Raw genomic sequence first — 20,620 nt, forward strand, 5'->3', positions numbered from 1 at the left:
AAAAAAAAAAAAAAAAAGCTTTGGTCTGAGCCTATAGGTGGCAGAGCTCTTGCGGACTATGCCCAAGGCTCTGGACTGAGCCTATAGGTGGCAGAGCTCTTTCCAACTGTGCCCAAGGCTCTGGGTTCAACTCCCAGTTTTAAAAAAAATAGTTTTATTTATGTGTATGAGTAAACCTGCATATATGCATGTGCACCACATCCATGTATTGCCTTCAAAGGCCAGAAGAGGGCATCAGATCCTGGACTGGAGTTAGAGATGGTTGTAAACTGCCATGTGGATGTTAGGAACCATATCTGGGGCCTCCCCGGGAGCAGCAGCAAGTGCTCTTAGCCACTGAGCAATCCCTCTAGCTTCCTTCATTCTTTTTCATAAGGATTCCACCAAAAAGTAATTCCTCAACTAAAGTCCTCTTGCTGCCGCCACTTTCCTCCTCTACCTAAACTTCCCATTTCCTTCTGGGATTGTCAGCTGCCCCAAGGCCTAAGCACTCTGAAACCCACTCACTCCTAGGGTAAGGAGATCCCAGGGTTTGTTTTGTTGTTTGTTTTGTTTTGTTTCAGGCAGTGTTAGAACTGGAGGTTGCATCTGTTCTGTCAATAACATAAAGGGTACATGAAGACCTAGGACTTGCCTCACAGTGGGCACCACACACAGCAACTGAGGAGTTAGACCAAGGCTGCGGTACATTGTGTGACTTTACCTGAACATCAGGGAAATGAGCTTTCAGGAGGCTGGAGCTGGGGTACCGCGTGAAGAAAAACATTAGTTTGGCCTTCTTCAGGTGACCAGGGCTCAGGCCTTCCTGGATGTGTTTTGGTGTCAAGGAAAAAGGCATTTTTAAAACAGGAGTTTGCATCCTGTGCCAACAGCATCTCCGAAAACATGGGGACCATTTCCGCAAGACATGCAACAAACGCCAGCCCTACAAAGCGACACTGTAGAGGAAGCAGGGATTCTCCATCTGCCTGAGGAAAGCAGCCTTTCTGACAGGAAGCAGCCTAAGCCCTTCCACTAGAGCTACCATGAAGACTATTGAGGCCGACTGCTGAGCCTAGCTGCGGAGCTAAGCCAGCTCTGGTGTGAGATGTGAGCATTTGGAATGAGGACACAATAAAAGGGGGAAGTGACCCAGCCTAAGCCACTTTTGTTAAGACAATAAAATCATGATGTTTTTTTTTTTTTTTTAACGTTTTAAACCCTGTGCTGATACACACCTGTAATCCCAATAATTAGGAGGTAGAGGCAGGCAGGTCCAACGTTTAAGGGCATTTAGCCTTAGGATTCATGAGTCCCTGTCTCCAAAAAAAGTCAATAAAATAACCAGATAATCAAATTTTTTACCAGATTATCCAAGTATCTCTGTGGTTTCTTTCTTTCTTGATTGACTCATTTTTTTTTCCCTCTGGGAGCTGATAAGCCGGAAGCCATCCCATCATTCTGTTGCACAATTCTCAAGTATCTTGGTGTGCAGAAGTCACACCTTGTGGTTTGTGTGGCACTGGTGCAGCTTCTGTAACCTGAGTGCTTTTTCAGAATGGACTAGGAGAAGACAGCTCTGCCACAGACAAACCACTTGGAAACTTCAGGTAAAGACTGAACTCCCCATGTCTGCTGGGCCACAGCTCCAAAGTTGGGTCCCCTATGATCCCTACCTTTCCTTACAGAGTAAGGTTTTGCTCAGCCAGAGCTCACAGGCTCCCTGTACAAACCTCTATTGTGACATTAAACTCAATTACTACAGGTGTTGTCTCCCCAACTTAGACTGTGAGCTCCCTGAGGACAAGGGCTTGATCTTAATCTCTGTGTATTCCACATACCCTTTCCAGTGCCAGGAACATAGTAGATGTTCAACAAATGCACATTAGAGTGAGTGGGTGGTCAACACTAAGTCAAATATGCATATAAAAAGTTATACTTCAGGCTACCCCTCCCCCTAAAGACAGATTTGCTTCCTTTTAACTCTAGCAGGGGTCCTGTGGGACTGCCCCTAGTGCATGTGAATGTCTAGAGTAGGCATAGATGGCCCTAAGGCTGCTAAGGACCATTCCACAGAGTAACACAGAGAATGTGTGGGCATCACATCCATTCACTGTAGCTGTAGGACAGTGGTCCCAGTAAGAAAATCCACAGAATGTAGCTGGCTCAGGTGACCAGTCTCTCGTGTGGAAGACCCTGCCCCATTGGTTCATAAAAACTGAAAATCTAGATTGGGGGACCGAAATTTCCTAAGTTAAGGTACTGATTTTGCCACCTGATAAGTAACATTTCCTTATACCCAGTCTGTATACAGGATATTCTTAATCTCATTGAGAATAAGGTGATTTTTAGCTTTGCTCTTAGAGTTTCATAGCCTTCTGAGCTTTGGGGTGTTCAGTCTACTGCTGAAAACCAGCAGGGGGCGCTCATAGAACTTAAGAAACAGTGACTGGCGCTGGCCCCCCAGGGCTTGTCCTAGCTAGCTGCAAGGCATACAGGTTTGTTTACACCTGAACTTCAGCGTGTGAATCTGAAGGCTTCAGGCAGCCAGTGAGAAGCTCTCAACCCACAGCTTGCTTAAAAAAAAAAAAAAAAAAAAAAAAAAAAAGCAAAAAAAAAAAAAAAAAAAAAAAAAGCTTTCAGGTACTAATTCTAAAAGCTGCTGGTTGCAAGGTTCTTTAGCTCTTAAGAGATCAGGCTTCCTATATTTTCTTGAAGCTTCACCTCTGATTTGAACACAGTAAAGGCCCTGAGAAGTCTCACAGTTAAGAAACCAACCAAGCTACATATTTTTCTAATTTAATTTCCGGAGTGGGGGGAGGGGAGATGCCCTTAATGCTAGCACTTGGACAGGAGGCAGAGGCAGGTAGGTACATCTCTGAGTTTGAGGCCAGCTGCTGTATAGAGTTCCAGGCGATCGAGGACTACACAGAGAAACCCTGTCTCGAAAAGGAACAACAAAAACCAATATGCTGATGATTAAGAGGAACACTCCAGTGGGAGCTGGGGTGTGATAGAACACACCTTTAATTCCAGCACTTAAGAGGCAGAAGCAGGTGGAAGAGTTTGAAGCCAACCTAATCTACAGATTGAGATCCAGGATATCCAGAGGTACTGTCTTGGGGAAAAAATAATAAAAAGAAAGAAGAAGCCGGGCATGGTGGCACATGCCTTTAATCCCAGCACTTGGGAGGCAGAGGCAGGCGGACTTCTGAGTTCGAGGCCAGCCTGGTCTACAAAGTGAGTTCTAGGACAGCCAGGGCTATACAGAGAAACCCTGTCTCAAAAAACAAACACAAAAAAAAAAAAAAAAGAAGAAGAAAAGTGGGGGAAAGCTACAGGTCAGCTTAGATGTTTTGGGGTTTCCCATGGGAAGTCTTTCATGTGCCCAGCCTTTCAGCTCTTGCTAGCTGCAGTCCCTGACCCCCTCCCTGTCTTGTTTTGGTTTTTGTTTTGTTTTGTTTTCAGAGACAAGGTCTCTCTGCATATTCCTGGCTGTCCTGGAACTCACTCTGTAGACCAGACTGTTCTCAAACTCTGCCTGCCTCTGCCTTCCAAGTACTGGGATCAAAGGCATGCACCACCACCACACCTGAAGACTTCCCACCCTTCCAGCTGCTTGGGTGGGGGGATCATCAATGCTCTGAGGGAAATGACCTTTTCAGCCCTTCGTTCTTGGTCCCTTATGTATTCATGACTTCCATACCTGTGCAGACCTTCTGCGTTGAGGACCATGAGGTTGGGGAGGTCATACCTCAGATGAGGTTGCTCCTTTGGCCTTCTCTGCCTGGGAGAATGGGCAGCTGGTAGCCCAATTATATGCAGAGTTCTTGCACCCATGGGGTGTTTCCCTTATTTTTGGAAGCCCATATGAGTTTAAGCAAAACAAAACTACTTCCAACCCAAAGGAGCAAGTCAGTTACAGCAGACTCTGATGGGTCCTTAAGTAAATGTATCGTCCCAAGATACTTCAATCCTAGAATACGGTTTCCACTTGGTTATGAAATTAGTAGGCTTTGAGGCTCGAGGAAGAAAGGCCAGAGGCATATTAAGTAGAACTTAAAAAGCCAGGCATTGTAGTTCATGCTTATAAGCCCACCACTTTGGAGGTTGTAGTAGAACTGCCAAGATTCAAGGCCAGCTGGAGTACATAGTTTCTTGCCAACCTGGTCTAAAGAGTGAGACTCTGTTAACAAAACAAACCAACAAAACCACGCACGGGGAAATTAAAGCCATTCCCTGTATAACTTCGATATTCCCGCTCCCTCCTCACATCCTGGTTTCCTGTTTCTCTGGGTGAGGACCATGACGCATCCATGACCAGTAAAGGATATGTGGATGGAAGAGCAAGGAAGTGAGTCAGCCACGCCCCGCAGCACACCCTGCTCCATCTTCACAGGCGGTGGGAGGGGCCGGCTTTCCAGATGGACCGGGGTGAGAGACAGGGGGAGCTGCTGCTGGCTCAGCCCCCAAGGTTGCTGGGCAGATTCTGGGGAGGTATGACTTTGGAAAGATGCGTCCTGGGGAGGGCTGCCACTCCAATGGCCATCGGGCCCACGACCTAGAAGCTGCCTAAGCATCTGATTGTCCCAGATGTGGGAAGGTACAGTTGTCAAGGGACAATTTGGTAGGGGACTCTGATAGGATCTGGGGACTCCTCTTGGAGAGACAGGACACATAGGAGAATCTAGAGGCCTTGCCAGTGTTGAATTGCCCAAGGGAACCCCAGCTTGTGGCTGGACCTTTCTGGGCAGGGTGGCAAGAGCAAGTGGGTCCTGATAGGCACTTCTCCCTGGAGGTGAAGGCTGGCTTCTGCCCTCTGATGCTAGCCCCTGACAGCTTCGCTCCTGCTGCGTGAGATGGCTCTGTGGATCAAATAGAACCTGCTGTAATACCGAGTCCACAGCTTGGGACACGGCCCTGCTCAGTTCTTTCCTCAGAGTCTCCACCAAAGCCCGTGGGCCAGAAGGACAGAGCATCGGCTCCTCTAACTGCTGTAGGACCTCAGCTGCTCTGGGCTTTACTGCTCCACAGACGACGTCCTTGCTAGAACTCTGGTGAGGCTTGCTCTCCACGGTCCAAGCACCAGATGAGAAGCTGTTCCTTGGCCTTGCCCTCGGGGAGCTTCTTGGCTCAGTTCCTCCCGGGCTCTGCGCTGGTGCTCTGGGCTCTGTGGCCTGTAGGACATGCTCCTGCAAATGTCTTAGCTGTTGCTTCAGTAGATGAAGCTGTTCTTTCACCCGGGTCCCCCCCTTCTTGGGCCCTCGTTCCCAGGCAGGGCTAGATTTCAGGGGACCTTGGTGCATGGGAAGGCTCTGCTTTCTCTTCCGCTCCCGACCCTTTTCTGGACAGTGCGAGCTCTCCCTGGCTCTGCCCGACACCAACGAACTAGGAGAGAGACACATGCCTCGGACAATGGTCTCTACTCTGGCCCTCTTTGCCTGGATGTGCTCGTCCCAAAACCAGTCAGTGTCGGTGAGGCCAGAGCTGGGCAGCTGACCACTGGGAAGTGAGTCTCCGCCCACCTCTGCGGTGGCTGGGCTGCTCTCCTGTTCCATGCAGGTTTCTTCTGCCAGGTGGGTGCAGGTCTGAGACTGAGGAGGAAGCAAGACAGCAGGTGGATCCATGTTCTGCCTCTCCGGATGCTCATGCAGAGCTCCCAGGAGCAGCCCAGGGCCTTTGAGAGCCCTGCTAAATTGAGCAGCGGGAGGTGGGCCAGAGTGTGCTGAAGGGTCTTCTTCACACGCAGAGGGTGAGAATCAACTGCTTCTGGGGGTCAGGAAGGCCAAAATGATGGAACCCCTGGGACAGACTCCTGAAGCCAAAGACAAGAAGAAAACTATAGATACCAATTAGAGCTATGCTTTTCAAATGAATGGGCAAAGGAATCACCTTGGGAGCTTGATAAAGTGTGGGTTTCTATTCAGCCGACCGGGACCAGGGCAGAGATTCTGCATTCCCAACTTGCTACCATGCCATGTTCATTGGGGCCTCACTATGAGAAGCTCCCAGAAGAGAACGTCTCGGGAGAGAATATCTGTTTGGGCAGAATCATAAATAATAATGATAGCAGGGTGTGGTGGTGCACACATTTAATCCCAGCCCTCATGAGGGAGAGTAGGTGGATCTCTGTGAGTTAGAGGCCAGTCTGGGCTACATAATGAGTTTGGGGTCAGCCAGAGTGCGCCACATAGGGAGACCCTGCGTCAAAACAATGACAAAAGATGATAGGACCAACTGAACAGCTTACCCAACATCCCCGGGCTTGGAGCCATCGAGGGGTTACTTGGCTACACCATCCGTACACAATTGGTAAGCGACAGGTTGAAGTCAAACTAAGCCTGGTCATTTCCAGAGTGAGAACAACAGAGTCACCTGGGAACTCCTTTAAAATAGCAAAATCCAGGGCTGGAGACACGGCTCAGCGGGTAAGAGCACTGACTGCTCTTCCAGAGGTCCTGAGTTCAATTCCCAGCAACCATGTGGTGGCTAACAACCATCTGTAATGGGATCTGATGCCCTCTTCTGGTGTGTCTGAAGTGAGCAATGTTGTGTACATAAAATAAATAAATCTTAAAAAAAAAAAAAAAAAAGCAAAGTCCATTGGTTTAATTAGAATAAATGGGACCCTGGTAGTGGGCCAGGAACTCCCCACCCCAGACTGGGACTCATGTAGCCCAAGGTAGCCTTGAACTTACTATGTAGCTCAGAGTGAACCTAAACTTCTGATCCCCCCTCTACCTCCTACATGTCGAGATTACTCTACCAACTGAGCTACATCCCCAGATTTGTTTAGGTTTTGAAAATGCCCCCCTGGGTAGCCCATGCTGGCCTTGACCTAGAAATCTGCTGCTTCAGGTGCCCAAGAATTGAGAGCTGCCACCCACCTGAACCCAAGAATCTTATTTGGATCAAGTTTGAGAGTCATTGTTATTTACTGCAATGCTGCCCTGCATCCTTGGAACCAGATGATACATTGCTAGCTTAACTGTCTATTCAGCAGCTACTCATGGAACACCTGCCTGGGTCAGGCCTCTGAAGACCGGAAGTCTGCTCTCGGGAAACTGTGGGGCTAGAAGGGGAAACAGAAGCCTGTTCTGAGGTTCTGAGGCCTGCTATGAAGTTATCAGGTAAAGCGAGGAAACTGGAAGAAGATATAAAAAGGGAGCTGTTTTAGGAAAAGCCTCTTGGAAGTCTTCTACCCACCCAGAGTCGGCTGAGGAGGGTTCGAACAGAGAGAGGAAGGACAGAGGAGGGCACAAAGCTCTCAGAACCGCCAAGCTGTCCCACATGGCCACTCACTGTATCTCATGCCAATCTTGACTCTGGTTTCTTTTCCCACTTCTGTAGACATACTTGTCTTGGGCTTTGTGATGTCAAGAGCAGCTCCTAGTTACCAGAATCTTCTACCCCAGCCACACTGCAGCTGCCTCTGTTTGATTGGTTTCTCTGTCCTTTAAGCAAATTCACCATTTTCTATGAATTTCCCTTCTACAGATTTCCACCTCTGTTTGCTCCTCTTGAACCAAATACTGGCTGAAGGGGCTGAAGAGGTGTGAGCAGAAAGGGCTCGACACACAAGTGTGAGGCCCCCCCAGCAGCCGCAGAAAACCCAGCTATGGTGGTGTGTGCCTGTAATCCCAGTGGGGAGGCAGAGACAGGAGGATTTGGAGGGCCTGGCTGGCCAGCCAGTCTGACTGAATCAGTGAGTTACAGGTTCAATAAGAAACACACACACACACACACACATGCGCTATTTGACAGGGAAGAGCTGACTTATTTCTGCCTCCTATTACCCTGAGGCTTGCTCTTTTATTGTTTGTAGGCCTGCCAGCGATATCTGCCCTTGGCTTCAGCCTCCACCCCAGGCAGAGACACTCAAGTTCCCCATGCTCGGCAAAGGAGTAGAGGGCTGTGACATCTGCAGTGCCATTGTGGGAAAATAGACCACTGAGAGAAAGTTAGGGTGGTGGGTCAGACTAGGGGATTTTCAGTTTGAATAAGTCACTTGTAGATTATTAAAATAAAGAGCCAGGTATGGTAGCTCAAGCCTTTAGTCCCACTACGTAGTGAGTTCCAGGTTATCCAGGAGCTACATAGTAAGACCTTGTCTCAAAAATATTTTTAATGAAAAATGTTAAAGATTTATTTATTTATGTGAGTACACCATCACTGTCTTCAGACACACCAGAAAAAAGCATCGGATCCCATTACAGATGGTTGTGAGCCACCATGTGGTTGCTGGGATTTGAACTCAGGACCTCTGGAAGAGCAGTCAGTGCTCTCAACCACTGAGCCATCTCTCCAGCCCTAATTAAAGAATTAAAAATAGCCAGGTGTGGTGGTGCCCACCTTTGATCTCAGCACTTGGGAGGCAGAGCCTGGCAGATCTCTGTGAGTTTGTTTTTGTTTTTTGTTTTTTGGTTTTTTTTCGAGACAGGGTTTCTCTGTGCAGTCCTGGCTGTCCTGGAACTCACTCTGTAGACCAGGCTGGCCTCGAACTCAGAAATCCGCCTGCCTCTGCCTCTGCCTCCCAAGTGCTGGGATTAAAGGCATGCGCCACCACGCCCGGCTCTCTGAGTTTGAAGCTAGCCTGATCTACAGAGCGAGTACTAGGACAGTCAGAGCTACATGGAGAAACTGTCTCTAAATAAATAAATAAATAAATAAATAATAGATGACTTGAAAAATTGAGGCAGACTGAAAATTTCATTATTGTTACATCTGTAATAATAATGGTTTGTCCCTGTTGAAGAGAGAAATGTTCCTTAACTTCTTGTGATAATTTGACAATTTGGTCATGAATATTATAATGTATATATGAAAATATTTTAAATATTTACTTCCTTTCTAGTTATGTGTGTGTACATGTTGCATTTGTGCATGAGTGCCTATATGCTTGTGTGTGTGTGTTTGTGTGAAGGTGTGTGCTCCTCTTGTGTGCATACACATGCATCTCATATTCATTCACAGGTCAGGAGAGGGCTATCGACCCCCTAGAGCTAGAGTTACAGGCAGTTGTGAGCCCATCTCTCACGCCCCCAAAATAATAATTTTTCTTGAAATGTATGAATATTGGCAAGAGTCACCTTCTTGGGCAGTAAGAGAAGATGTGGAGCAAATGGCTTAGCACACCCTCACAGCCCGTGAGGACATCCTGTAGTCAGGTATGTGTTGTGGATATTGTAAGTGTGGTTAATGCTGTTTTCTAAGTGATATGAGCCATGTCATTAAATTTCTAAAACGTGGGTCTGCTTATGTCTGTCCATAGAATCAAAGCTTCCCTGGCTACCCACTGACCGACCGTCAGCTGTCTCAGCTCCCTGTGACCACGGTGCCAGCGTGTTGGCCTCTGTGCTCCTGAGCAGTCACATCTATCACCTTTCTTGTCTTTGTGTCAATGGGTCCTTCTGCCTCTACCCTTTTCCCTGGCCTTTTAGAAACTTACAACACAAATCTCATCTCTAAAAACATTAACTCTCTCCCATATAGGTTGTGAGCTCCCTCTTTGTAGCCTCCAGGAGGCCCTGATTGCCAGTTTTTGTCAAATGGATGTTGGCTAATCAGCTGAGTACATTGTTTTGTAGACTCGATTTTATCAACCTCTTCATCTTCTGAGTTGTGGCTCTGAAAAATCCCCATGTTCCACCTGGATTGAAATATTTCATTTAAGAAGGCATCTGACAGGCTGGAGAGATGGCTCAGTGGTTAAGAGCAATGATTGCCCTTCCAAAGGTCCCGAGTTCAAATCCCAGCAACCACATGGTGGCTCACAACCACCTGTAATGAGACTGAATGCCCTCTTCTGGGGTATCTGAAACAGCTACAGTGTACTTACATATAATAAATAAATAAATCTTTAAAAAAAAAGAAGAAGAAGAAGAAGGCATCTGACAGGGCCTAGAGAGATAACTCAGGACTTGAGAGCCCTGCTCTTGCGAAGGACCTGAGTTTGGTTCCTAGCACCCATATCAGCTGGTTCACAAACACCTATAATGTCAGCTCCAAGTCTCCATGGGAACCTGCACTCACGAGCGCATAATCACAAACATGGTCTCATATGCATACACATGCACCCAATTAGAAATAATAAAAATGTAAAAAGCATTCAAGGCCAGGAGAGGAGGCTCACATCGACAATCCTTGTACTTGGGACATGGAGGCGGGAAACGAAGGAGCTAGAGTCTAGCCTCAGGCACCTAGCAGTCTGGGCTACAAGAGACCCTGTCTCAAGATACACTGCATCTGTATTGAACATGTAAGGTTTTTCTTCTCATTCCCTAAACAGTACAGTCTAACAACTCTTCGCATGGTGTTCTGGAACCTGTAAGTAATCTGGTAGCTAGGGGTGGAAGGCTTGAAACCAGTCTCCCTCAGACACCAAAGGATCACTGACCTTTATTTCAGCTCCCTTAAGCATCTATCCCAGAACCCTGTGAATGAAACAAGGCAAGCCTTTAGTCTCAACATGTAGGAGGAAGAGGAAAACCATCATGGTCTACATAGTGAGTACCAGGTTAGCCCAGGCCTATATGTGAGACCCTGACTCTAAAGAAATGTTTAATTAAAAAAAAAAAAAAGAAATGTTTAATTAAAAAATCTGAAAATAGATGGCTTGAAAAATTAGAAAGATGAAGACAGGTAGATGGATCCATTGAACAGACACACACACACACACACACACACACACTTACTTAAGTTATTGTATTGCTTCTAAGTGTGCATAGAGTCTGTGTGCCCCGTAACACAGAAGTGTTAAGCTATGAGACAGCAATTCAGAGGTGCTGGCTGTTTTGTGTATCCATGTGTTTCGGTTTTACTTTTTGTTTATTTTGAGGCAGAGTCTCACTATGTTACTTTAGCTAGCCTGGAGCTTGCTGTGTAGACCAGGTTGGCTTTGAAGTCACAGACATCCACCTGCTAGGATTAAAGGAATGCACCAGCACACTGAGCCACAGTGTGGGGGTTTTTTGTTTGTTGGTTTTTTTGGATTTTTTTTTTTTTTAGACATTCATCTATTTAATGGGGCAGAAGAGGAGAAGCATACAGCATATGAAAGTCAGAGAACAGCTTGCAGAGTCAGTTCTTTTCCACATGGGTCTTGGGGATTGAACTCAGGTCATCAAGCTGGTCAGTAAGTGCCCAAGGCCTGAGTATGTTTAATGAGGCAACAAGGAACAGAGATACCTTGAGATGGAAAACTGGAAGTCCAGTTAGACTGCACATGGTCAGATGTGGAGAAATGTTTACAGCCGAGTCTGCAGGACAGTCATGGAAACAGAAGAACTCTGCCTACGGAGAAAACGGGGGTCTCTATGCTGAGGGCGGCACACTGCCCTGAGCCTCCGTCCGGCTCAGCATGGCAAAGCCCTGATGTTCCTTGTTTGAAAATGAACTGGCAGTGCTCCCATATGCAGAGACATGGGCAGCGATGTAATAGTCACAGCCTCAGAAACAGCTTCATTACTTTCCTGAGATTCGGAGAAATGGGGGATCAGCTTACTCCCCAAATACAGAAATGGATTAGGAAGAAAACAAAAGCCCTGGAATGCTGTCTCTCAGAAAAGCACCGTGACCATTGTGCTGTGCATTGCTTTCTCTCAGACTACTTTCCCTGTGTGCATACATAGAACTTTACATAGTTACTTACAATAGTGTCATTTTGAAAATCAAAATAGTATTACAGATAAAATCTGTAGTCTCCCTTTTCCTCTTTCATGCCCATTAACATCAGTTTCAACACCATGAAAGATGACAGTAATTATAAGTATTAATTATATATGATAATAAATATTATTATAATTTAAAGTTCTCTCTTAGTCTCATGTAGTGGCCCATACCTTTATAGCAGGTGAATCTTTGTGAGTTCAAGGACAGCCTGGTCTACTTAGTGAGTTCAGGACAGCCAGGAAGGACTACATAATGAGACTGTCTTGAAAATAAAACAAATCAAAAACAAAACAGTTCTCTGTTGGGAGCTAAACTCCTTCCTGTCTTTTGCTAGCATTGTAGTACAATGTGTAGTGTTAACGGCCTGGGCCATTTAACTAGCTGGAAAACTCTGTCCGTCTTACAAGTTCTCAGTTGTCTGCTGGGGAAACCCCGGCTTCTGAGACTTGTTTAAGGATCCTGTGACCTCACACTGGCTTGCTTTAGAACAGCTCCCAATCCGTGCTGATTAGGCGGAAGTGTTGACTATGCTATTATGAATAAGACAAGCATTAGCATTCACACATGTATCCTTGAGAACTTCATTTGTGTATCTTTGAGACAGTGCCTCGGGAGACCTGGCTGGCCTCCCAATAATGGGATTCAAGTCCTGAGCCACCATGCTCACCTTCGGTTGTTTTTATTTTTAAATTTATTTATTTTATTTTATGGGCCTGAGTGAGGTTTGTTTGTTTTGTTTTGTTTTGTTTTTTGTCTTTTTTTTTTTTTTTTTTTTTTGCACCATACACCTGCCTGGTGCCCGAGGAGGACAAAAGGGGCCCGTAGATCCTGTGGAACTGCAATTACAGTCTTGTGTGAGCTGCTATGTGTGAGTGTGTTAGAAACCAAACCCAGGTCTTCACAAGAATGTTAAGTGCTGAGTGCTCTCTCTGGCCCCTCTATTTACTAATTTGGACACATTTCTAGAAATAGTAATACTGTATCAAAGACTAAATATATATTAACCTTTTATACTTTTTACCGACTGCCCCCCAGAAATATACCAGCTGACCAAGAGGAACCCAGGAGTGGAGTGAACTTCTAGCCTTCACTCTGTACTGTGGTTGAAATTTTATAACAATGTATTTGTTACTTGTGTATAAATGCACATGTGTGTGCACATGTGCATGTGTGTGTATACTTTTAGCTAGCTCTCAATTTACTCTGGTAATATATCTCTATCAAGGAGCCTGCCACCTCTACTTCCTCAACAATGTAACTGACATTGTCATTTAAATCTTTGTCACTTGGATGGGCGAAATTTTAAGGCATGGAATTCTGAGTGAATATGTATTGTTGCCATGGGCACAGCCATGCCAAGGACCCCAATGCCTCAGCCCATGGGAGTGACAAAGCCTCCCCTGGGTAAGCCTCAAGGGATGGCAAAGCTTGCTCTGAAGTGCAAATGTTGACAGGATGTGCAGAAAACTCCACTGCTCCTTCCTCTTCCCTGATGCTCACAGACTGCTCCTTCCAAAATGAGCTAAACCTTCCCCTTGTTCAGCTGTGTACCATGGCCCCGCCGCCTCGTTTATCTGTATGTGGTAACCTTCCCCCATTGTTCAGCTGAATGCAGTACCCCCACCTCTCTCTCAAATGCACTGAACAAGCAGGCTAAGCTTCTGGGGATACTGCAGCATCTCCATCCAAGAGCTCAACCCACCCGATTCTAGACATTCTAGGTTTGACATTGCTTCATCCCCTTGATGCCTTCCTTAGGCCAATCTTGGAAGCTGTGTACACATATGGCACAAATTATCTCATTAATTGCATTTCTTTTATCATTTATTTACCTTTATCATATATTTTTAGGTAAATATTTATGCTGCCTGTATGAAGAAACGTGGGGCTGGTGAGTAGCTCTGTGGTTAAAGAGCTTGCTACTCAAGTATGAAGATCAAAGTTCATTTCCCCAGCACCCTCATAAATGCCAGGTGGGTGTGGTGGCAGAGTTTGAGAGGCAGAGACTGGATCCCTGAAGCAAGCTGGCTAGCTAGACCAACCACATCAGTTATGTTACATACAGTGGGTACCAACCAGGGAAAACAGTCAACATCAACCTACGGCTTCCACAAGCACATGAACCCACACACAAACATGTACCTACATGCAAACATGCATACACATGTGCATGCACACTGTACAGCTAGACACACACACCTGCATAAGTCGAAAAAACCCTTTAAAACGTTTTTACTATAAGTGAATGGTTTTATGCATACAAAGTTAAAAGAAAATGACAATGATTTCTATGAATTTATGTCAAAGATGGCCATCCCATATTAATTTAAAGCAGGGGAATGGGTTACATTTATAAGCATGAGAACATCTACATGACACTATCTTGTGTAACCATTTAAAATTTATAATTAAGCAGAGTTATGTAATGCTATTTTATAATAGCTTCAAGGTTAAGAGAAAATTAGATATTAAAATACAACAAAATCTGGGCGTGGGTATTTGCATCTTTAATCCCAACACTCAGAAGGCTGAGCGTAGGACAGCGAGTTTGAGGCCAGCCTGGGCTAACTGAGTAGCATCAGACCTTATCTCAAAAACACTCATAAGGGTTGGTAAGATGGCTCGGTAGGTAAAGGTGCCTGCTACCAAGTCTGATGACCTGAGTTTATCCCCAGGATCCACATGGTGGAAGGGGAGAATTCATAAAACAGAATTCATGAAATAGTGGGAAATGTATACAGAATTTTGTAGCTAAAAAGTGTAGAATGAAACTGAAGTTGAATGTCAAGTAAATGATAGACAAGAGAGGCGATGTGCGTTTTCCCCGGGCAGCTGTGAGAAGGAAGATCTGGGGTCTGCAACTTCTGCAGCTGCTCCTGTACACATCAATCCAGGGCCCCTCTCCTGAGAGTCTGCTCACCTTTCAGATAGCCCAGTGAGCTGAGCTCACAAAGCCCAAGTTGGAGAAAGGGATGGCTGCTCAGGAGGTCAGCTCAGGCATGAGCAGTTCCACTCAGGCTATGTCTCCCTTCTGCCGTGAGTACAGATTTAGGCCACAGCATACTCCAACCAGGACACGGGGACCAACTGGAAAAGCAGATGGATTCAGGGAGCCCTTGGATGAAGGGCATCTTGGGAAGCCTGAGAGATGTTAACTCACTCCCATGACTGTTGCTGAAGTGCGATTTGAATTTATACAAGAAAGTTTATTCCTATTTCCTTGAAGCTCCTGCCACCTTCTTGTTGGGATGAATTAGGATTGCTTTTGCTCATTCCTTCCCTTGAGTCTGTTCTATTTTAAGTACTCTAGCCTTGGGTCTTGGTAGTTGCCAATCACGATTACAATCTGAGAAGTCTGGAGCCAAGTGTCTTAGCCTATGCACAAGGCAGAAGACCCAAGGATCCCTCCCCATTGAGGATTCATTCACGATAATGACTGTTCAACTTCATTTACATGAATATCTTTTTCTTCACCTACTGTTTGCCTAACAAACTTCTCACCTAAATGGCCAAATTCCAGGCACAGTGACCTTATGCAAGTCCTTTCTTCCTGCCTGTTTTTGTTTTTTTGCTTTTGTTTTGCTTTGTCTGTAAAACAGGATTGACAGTAGTCAGCCTCCTAAGCTTGTGTCTCCTCAGGACACCATGTAGTCAGACATGTCTAGGGCCAGGGCTGGGAACAGGTGCCTCTTCCATGGCAGTCTCTTTCTGTGGTGGTTCAGAGACCAGAACTGTGGCACCCATATGGTCTTAAGGAGTGACTAATATGGCAGTTCCCAAGACTTACAAACACTATTAACAAAACGGGGAGGGGGGGAGAATAGACAGAGAGAGAGAGACTGAGAGAGACAGAGAGAGGGAATTGCTGGCATTTTATCTGGGCAGTAAGGACACAAAAAAATAAGCATATGAAATATATAATCTTCTATCATCCAGATTCCATAAAGGAAAATCTTAACCATCCTGTTTATCACAGGAGGAAGAAGGGCATTACATACAGATGAACTCAGCTGGGGGAAAATGTCTGCCCTGTCTTTTGTTATTTCCCTGGAAACTGATGCAGACACCACAGACCTTGGCTCATCACTGCATACCCCCACTTTACAGGAGCATAAGCAAGATGCTCTGGACATCAGAGACGGTTTGTGCAGCTGGGCCGGAGTTGTACGGGAATCTGGGATAGAAGTAGGTGTCTGGGCTCTGCCCTCAGGAATTGGCCCCGGAGCCACACTTTCTTACGGTTCCATTTTTCTGAAATGGAGATGTGATCATCAAAAAGATGGTGCAAGACCCTAAGGAAAGAGGAGCTTCAATTTGTCACAGATATTGGATATGGCATAGTTTGAGGGAGTGAACGGTCTCAGGAACTAGAATTCACTTGAAAATATTTTACCCCACAAAAATAAAGCAAATGTGATAAATAAATATTTGAAAATAAGTTTCATAAAAAGCATTCAATAACAATAATAATAATAATAATAATAATAATAATAATAATAATGGGCTGTAGCAAGGCAAGTGGAAGGGATGGCATGACTTACTGAGAAGTCCTCAGGGAAGTCTGTTCTCCATTGGTGTCTTCACCAGTCTTGGGCAGACAAAGCGAGGGTCAGGAAGTGATTTGGTTCCTTCTTCCTCCCCAAGTCGGCCAGGGGCTGTGGCTGGGCGAGGGGAGCCTCCTGCCCCTTCTCAATGCAAGTCACTATCTGACAGGTCCAAAGCTCCTGGGGCCCAGTGGGCTGCTAAGCACAGCCAACCAGCATGGGGGGCCTATGAATATGCAAATTTGAGCCCCCGAGCTGGTTGGCTGACCCCTGTGATTTCCCACCTCCAGGGCAAGTCAGATTCTCTGAAATGCCTTCTGTTCCATCTCTGCTAAGAATTTTCAGAGCTCTTTGAAGATCTGGAGCATGGACTGCTCAGTTTCTCCACTGCTGTGTGTCGGCTCCTGACCTCGGCCTCCAAGTTCTGTTGTGAGACACCTCCAAAGTGATCCTCTTTCTTCAGACCCCTCCAGCAATCTCAGGGGTCTGAATTCTATCTAGCACTAAAATCTCGCACCTCAGATCTCAGGAGGAACAGGCTGTGAGGCCTGCCCCAGCAGTAGAAGAAGTTGGAACACTGGCCGGTTGCGGATAGACCCATCTCTGATAGAGTTGGGGAGAACCGGCCTACGCCCAAAACATCACCCATCTTCTCCACTTCAACCTGGGAAGTGAAACGAGTGTTGTAAAAATACAGCAATGAAAATCAGTGCACAGGCTGTTAAAGAGGGCTCCATGGTTAAGAGCATCCGCTGCTCTCTTCCAGAAGTCCCGGGCTCCAGCCCTAAATAAAACTTTAAAGCTTAAAAGAGAGAGAAAAATCAATGCACTGTCGTTCATCTTATCAACATGAATTAATCCTCAGAACGTAATGCAGAGTGAAAAAAATCGGTCACAGAGTGGTACAAGGACTGCAATTCCATTTCTATTACGTTCAAAAAAGGCCCCCTCCCCACAAAGGGTATGGGTTTTCACTATAGATAAATCTCTTCATCGGGCAGTGGTGGCGGTGGCACACACCTTTAATAAATAAATAAATAAATTTATATTTAAAAATTTTAAGCATCTACTACACAAAAATTTTGTGACTTTTAGAAAGAATTAACTAGTTTCATGAATGGAAAACCTGGCTCAGTGGTCAGTTCACCTTAAATAATACACACAACATTCTTTCTTTTCACCTTAAGTCCTCCAATATCTGTATATGTGGTCTGAACCATGCTTTCACACATTTACACACACACACACACACATACACACACACACTATTGGATGAGACTATATAGCCTGTCCTTCAACTCTAGGCTCCTTTAAAATATGGACTAAATAAAGCCTGTATAAGTTTGCTATGTATACCAATGTTACCCAGGTTTCATCTATTGATATATGCAGTTATAACTTAAAACAATGAATATAATAATAATAAAAAAAAAAAACAGGGTTTCTCTGTGTAACCCTGGCTGTGCTGGAACTCACTTTGTAGACCAGGCTGGCCTCGAACTCAGAAATCCGCCTGCCTCTGCCTCCTGAGTGCTGGGATTAAAGGCATGCGCCACCACGCCCAGGTAAATATAAAAAATTCAAAACAAAAAGAAATTATGTGTATGCATATGCTTATTAAGGCTGTAGTGGAAACTTGAACTCAGAACCCTGAATCCTGCTACCACTTGCTTTCATGGGTGCCTGTCCCTGTAGGCCAGGGGTTCTCAACCTGTGGGTTATGACCCTTTGGAACTTGAACAACCCTTTCACAGAGTCACCCAAGATCATTGGAAAACACAGATATTTATATTACGATTTGTAGCAGTAGCAAAATTACAGTTATGAAGTAACAACAAAAATAATATGATGGTTGGGGGTCACCACAACTTGAGGAACTGCATGAAAGGGTCACAGTACTGGGAAGCTTGAGAGCCACTGCTAAAGACAATGCTGTGCCTAGAGAGACTCCAAACCAGGAAACTGTCCTAGCTTATAGGATTGCACCTTGCGGACCATGGAAGCTCATGGGTTAAATCTCAAGGAGATCAATTTCAACCTTTATTCTCGAAGGAGGACTTTGAATGCTACCATGTACCAAGGTTTTTGTATGTATTTAAAAACATTTTTGGCAGTCCTGGGGTTTAAACCTAAGGTATTATACATGCTAGGCTTTGGTTAATGGTCTACCACTGAGCTATAGTCCCAGTCTACTCTCTTTTGAGAAAGGATCCTGCTACATTGCCCAGACTGACCACCAATGCTGCCTCCTCCTCCTCCTCCTCCTCCTCCTCCTCTTCCTCCTTCTCCTCCTCCTTCTTCTTCTTTTTGGTTTTTCAAGATAGGTTTTCTCTGTGTAGCCCTGGCTCTACTTTTACTTTCTTAATTCTTGGACTATAAGCTTGTGTGAACATGCCCTGCCTAAGACTACAAAATCAAAAGATGAATTTGGGTGATCAATAAAACTCCAGGAGATATGCTTGCCATATTATACCTTAGCTTGAGCTTCTAAACCTTAGAGAAGAATCTCAAAAATTAATAATAGGAACCATGAGAAAAATTATGTAACTATGGGAGGGGAGGCTGGGTGTGGCCTAGTGGAAAAACTTACTTAGCATGCATGAAGCTTCAACCCCTAGCACAAAACAAAAGGATTAGGCAACTATCTAAGAAATGTTAGCAGCGACCTCAGCAGCTAGAGATTGACATATCTCCTGGCTATTCTTGTGTTCCTCAAAAGTGTTGTGAGCATGGACGTATGTAGTCCTTTCTCAATTACTCAATGGGCTAGCTTTGAGCAGACAATTCCGAAAGAGAGAGGTTTCTTTGCTTCTCTCCTGATTAGTCAATAGAAGTGACAGGTTTGTTGTTGTTGTTTTTAGTTTTATTATTTTTAATTTTGTGTGTCTGTTCTGGGGGGATGTGCAGGGGCGCATGGAGCCAGAGAAGTTTGATCCCCTGGAATTGGAGATAAAGGTGGTTGTAAGCCTGCTTGTGTGGTGCCAGGAAGAGAACTCTGGGACTCTGGAAGAGCAATGAATGCTCTTAACCACTGAGCCAGCTCTCTAGTTCCAAGACAGTTGTAAGCAAGTCATCATAGTAGTGATGCACTGTAGTGATAGAGACACACTACTTTGGAAGGAAGCATAAAGTACCTGCTCACTCTGCCAGAGGGGAATAGGAAAGGTTTTAGGAAGAGATTTACAGGGGAATTAAAAAGCCCCTAGATAAATAGGAAGGAACGGTGCACACAAACATGGGGAATGGAATAGTGCAGCAGGTGGGGGTCGGGAGTGCGGTGGGGATTGGGGCAGATGGCCAGCAGTGAATTATGGCTAATGCTCAGCATCTGTGAAAATGAGGACAAAGCTCAGAAGCCGCGAGCTGGATTATTAGGTGCTGGGGTTTGTTGAGGAGTTTGGGCTTTGGAGACAGACAGACAGTAGCAACTGGAAGACTTTAAGCAGGGGAGTGGCAGGATTAACTCTGCACTATCAAAGGATCTTTGACAGAGGTGTGAAGGCGGAGCAGAGAGAGTGAAAGTGGAGACTTAGACCTGCTATGGAAGCTTTGGAAGGAAACAGATGAAGGGCATTACAGGCTCAATAATGAGCAGCAGCTGGGACAGATGATGTCTTTCTTTCTAATCAGGGCTTCTGCCCAATGCTCCGAGATTCCAGTGCTATTGGATCCAGGGTTTGGTGAGTGGAGGCTTTGTGAAGGTTTTGAGAATTAGGCAAAATAACTCAAATAAAAGAAATCAACGGCACTAGGTTGCCAGACCTTCCAAAGGATCTCGACCCAAGCTTGAGAACCGCCTGTCTTGAAAGGATCCATCAAAGTGTCCTTTACAAGTAACAAGTACTCTAGTCTCTTGGGGAAAGGGAGGGGGGGAACCAAGGAGACAGGGCAGGTGGTTCATTTATTCATTCAGACATTAATTTGATATTCAATCGAGCTCATGGAATACTATTTCTGTTAGGAAGCCAGGGTTAAAGGCCTAGGGATTTAAGAGCAAGCAAGTAAGGAGGGTAAGGGTGACATGTGCTTTCTTTTTATTTATTTATTATATGTAAGTACACTGTATCTGTCTTCAGACACTCCAGAAGAAGGCACCAGATCACATTACAGATGGTTGTGAGCCACCATGTGGTCGCTGGGATTTGAACTCAGGACCTTCGGAAGAGCAGTCGGGTGCTCTTACCTGCTGAGCCATCTCACCAGCCCGACATGTGCTTTCAATGTAAGGCAATGGGCAGAATGATATACACAAAGCTGGGGGCGGGAAGCCTACAAGCGTTTCTACAACCTCTGCCAGTGGGGCATGGCACTGAACAAAAGTGTAACCCCCATAAGATTAGTATGTCACATCCCCAGAGTGGGGTAACAGATAACTTCCAGAGTTCACAAGGTGGGTGGAGAACAGTTAGCTTGGCTGGAGGGTTTGC

At 45.5% G+C, this 20,620-nt stretch overlaps 1 protein-coding gene across 3 annotated transcripts in view; it reads right to left on the minus strand.

The window, feature by feature from the left end:
- The window catches only part of Prox2 (prospero homeobox 2), a 19,588-nt gene extending 3,230 nt beyond the window's left edge, over positions 1 to 16,358 (minus strand). The window contains exons 1-3 of one of the 3 annotated variants that reach the window (XM_021202497.2): positions 16,191 to 16,358; positions 4,314 to 5,794; positions 704 to 811 (exon numbers count right to left, since the gene is read on the minus strand). In XM_021202497.2, coding sequence (XP_021058156.1) covers positions 704 to 811; positions 4,314 to 5,606 — 1,401 coding nt within the window. In that variant the 5' untranslated portion in view covers positions 5,607 to 5,794; positions 16,191 to 16,358. Of the gene's footprint in view, positions 1 to 703; positions 812 to 4,313; positions 5,795 to 7,185; positions 7,301 to 16,190 lie in introns of those variants that run through there. The other 2 variants (XM_021202498.2, XM_029540978.1) reach the window with 2 other exon arrangements.
- Positions 16,359 to 20,620: the final 4,262 nt, after the last annotated feature.

This window comes from Mus pahari, chromosome 7 (genome assembly GCF_900095145.1).
Source record: "Mus pahari chromosome 7, PAHARI_EIJ_v1.1, whole genome shotgun sequence".
NCBI lineage: Eukaryota > Metazoa > Chordata > Mammalia > Rodentia > Muridae > Mus > Mus pahari.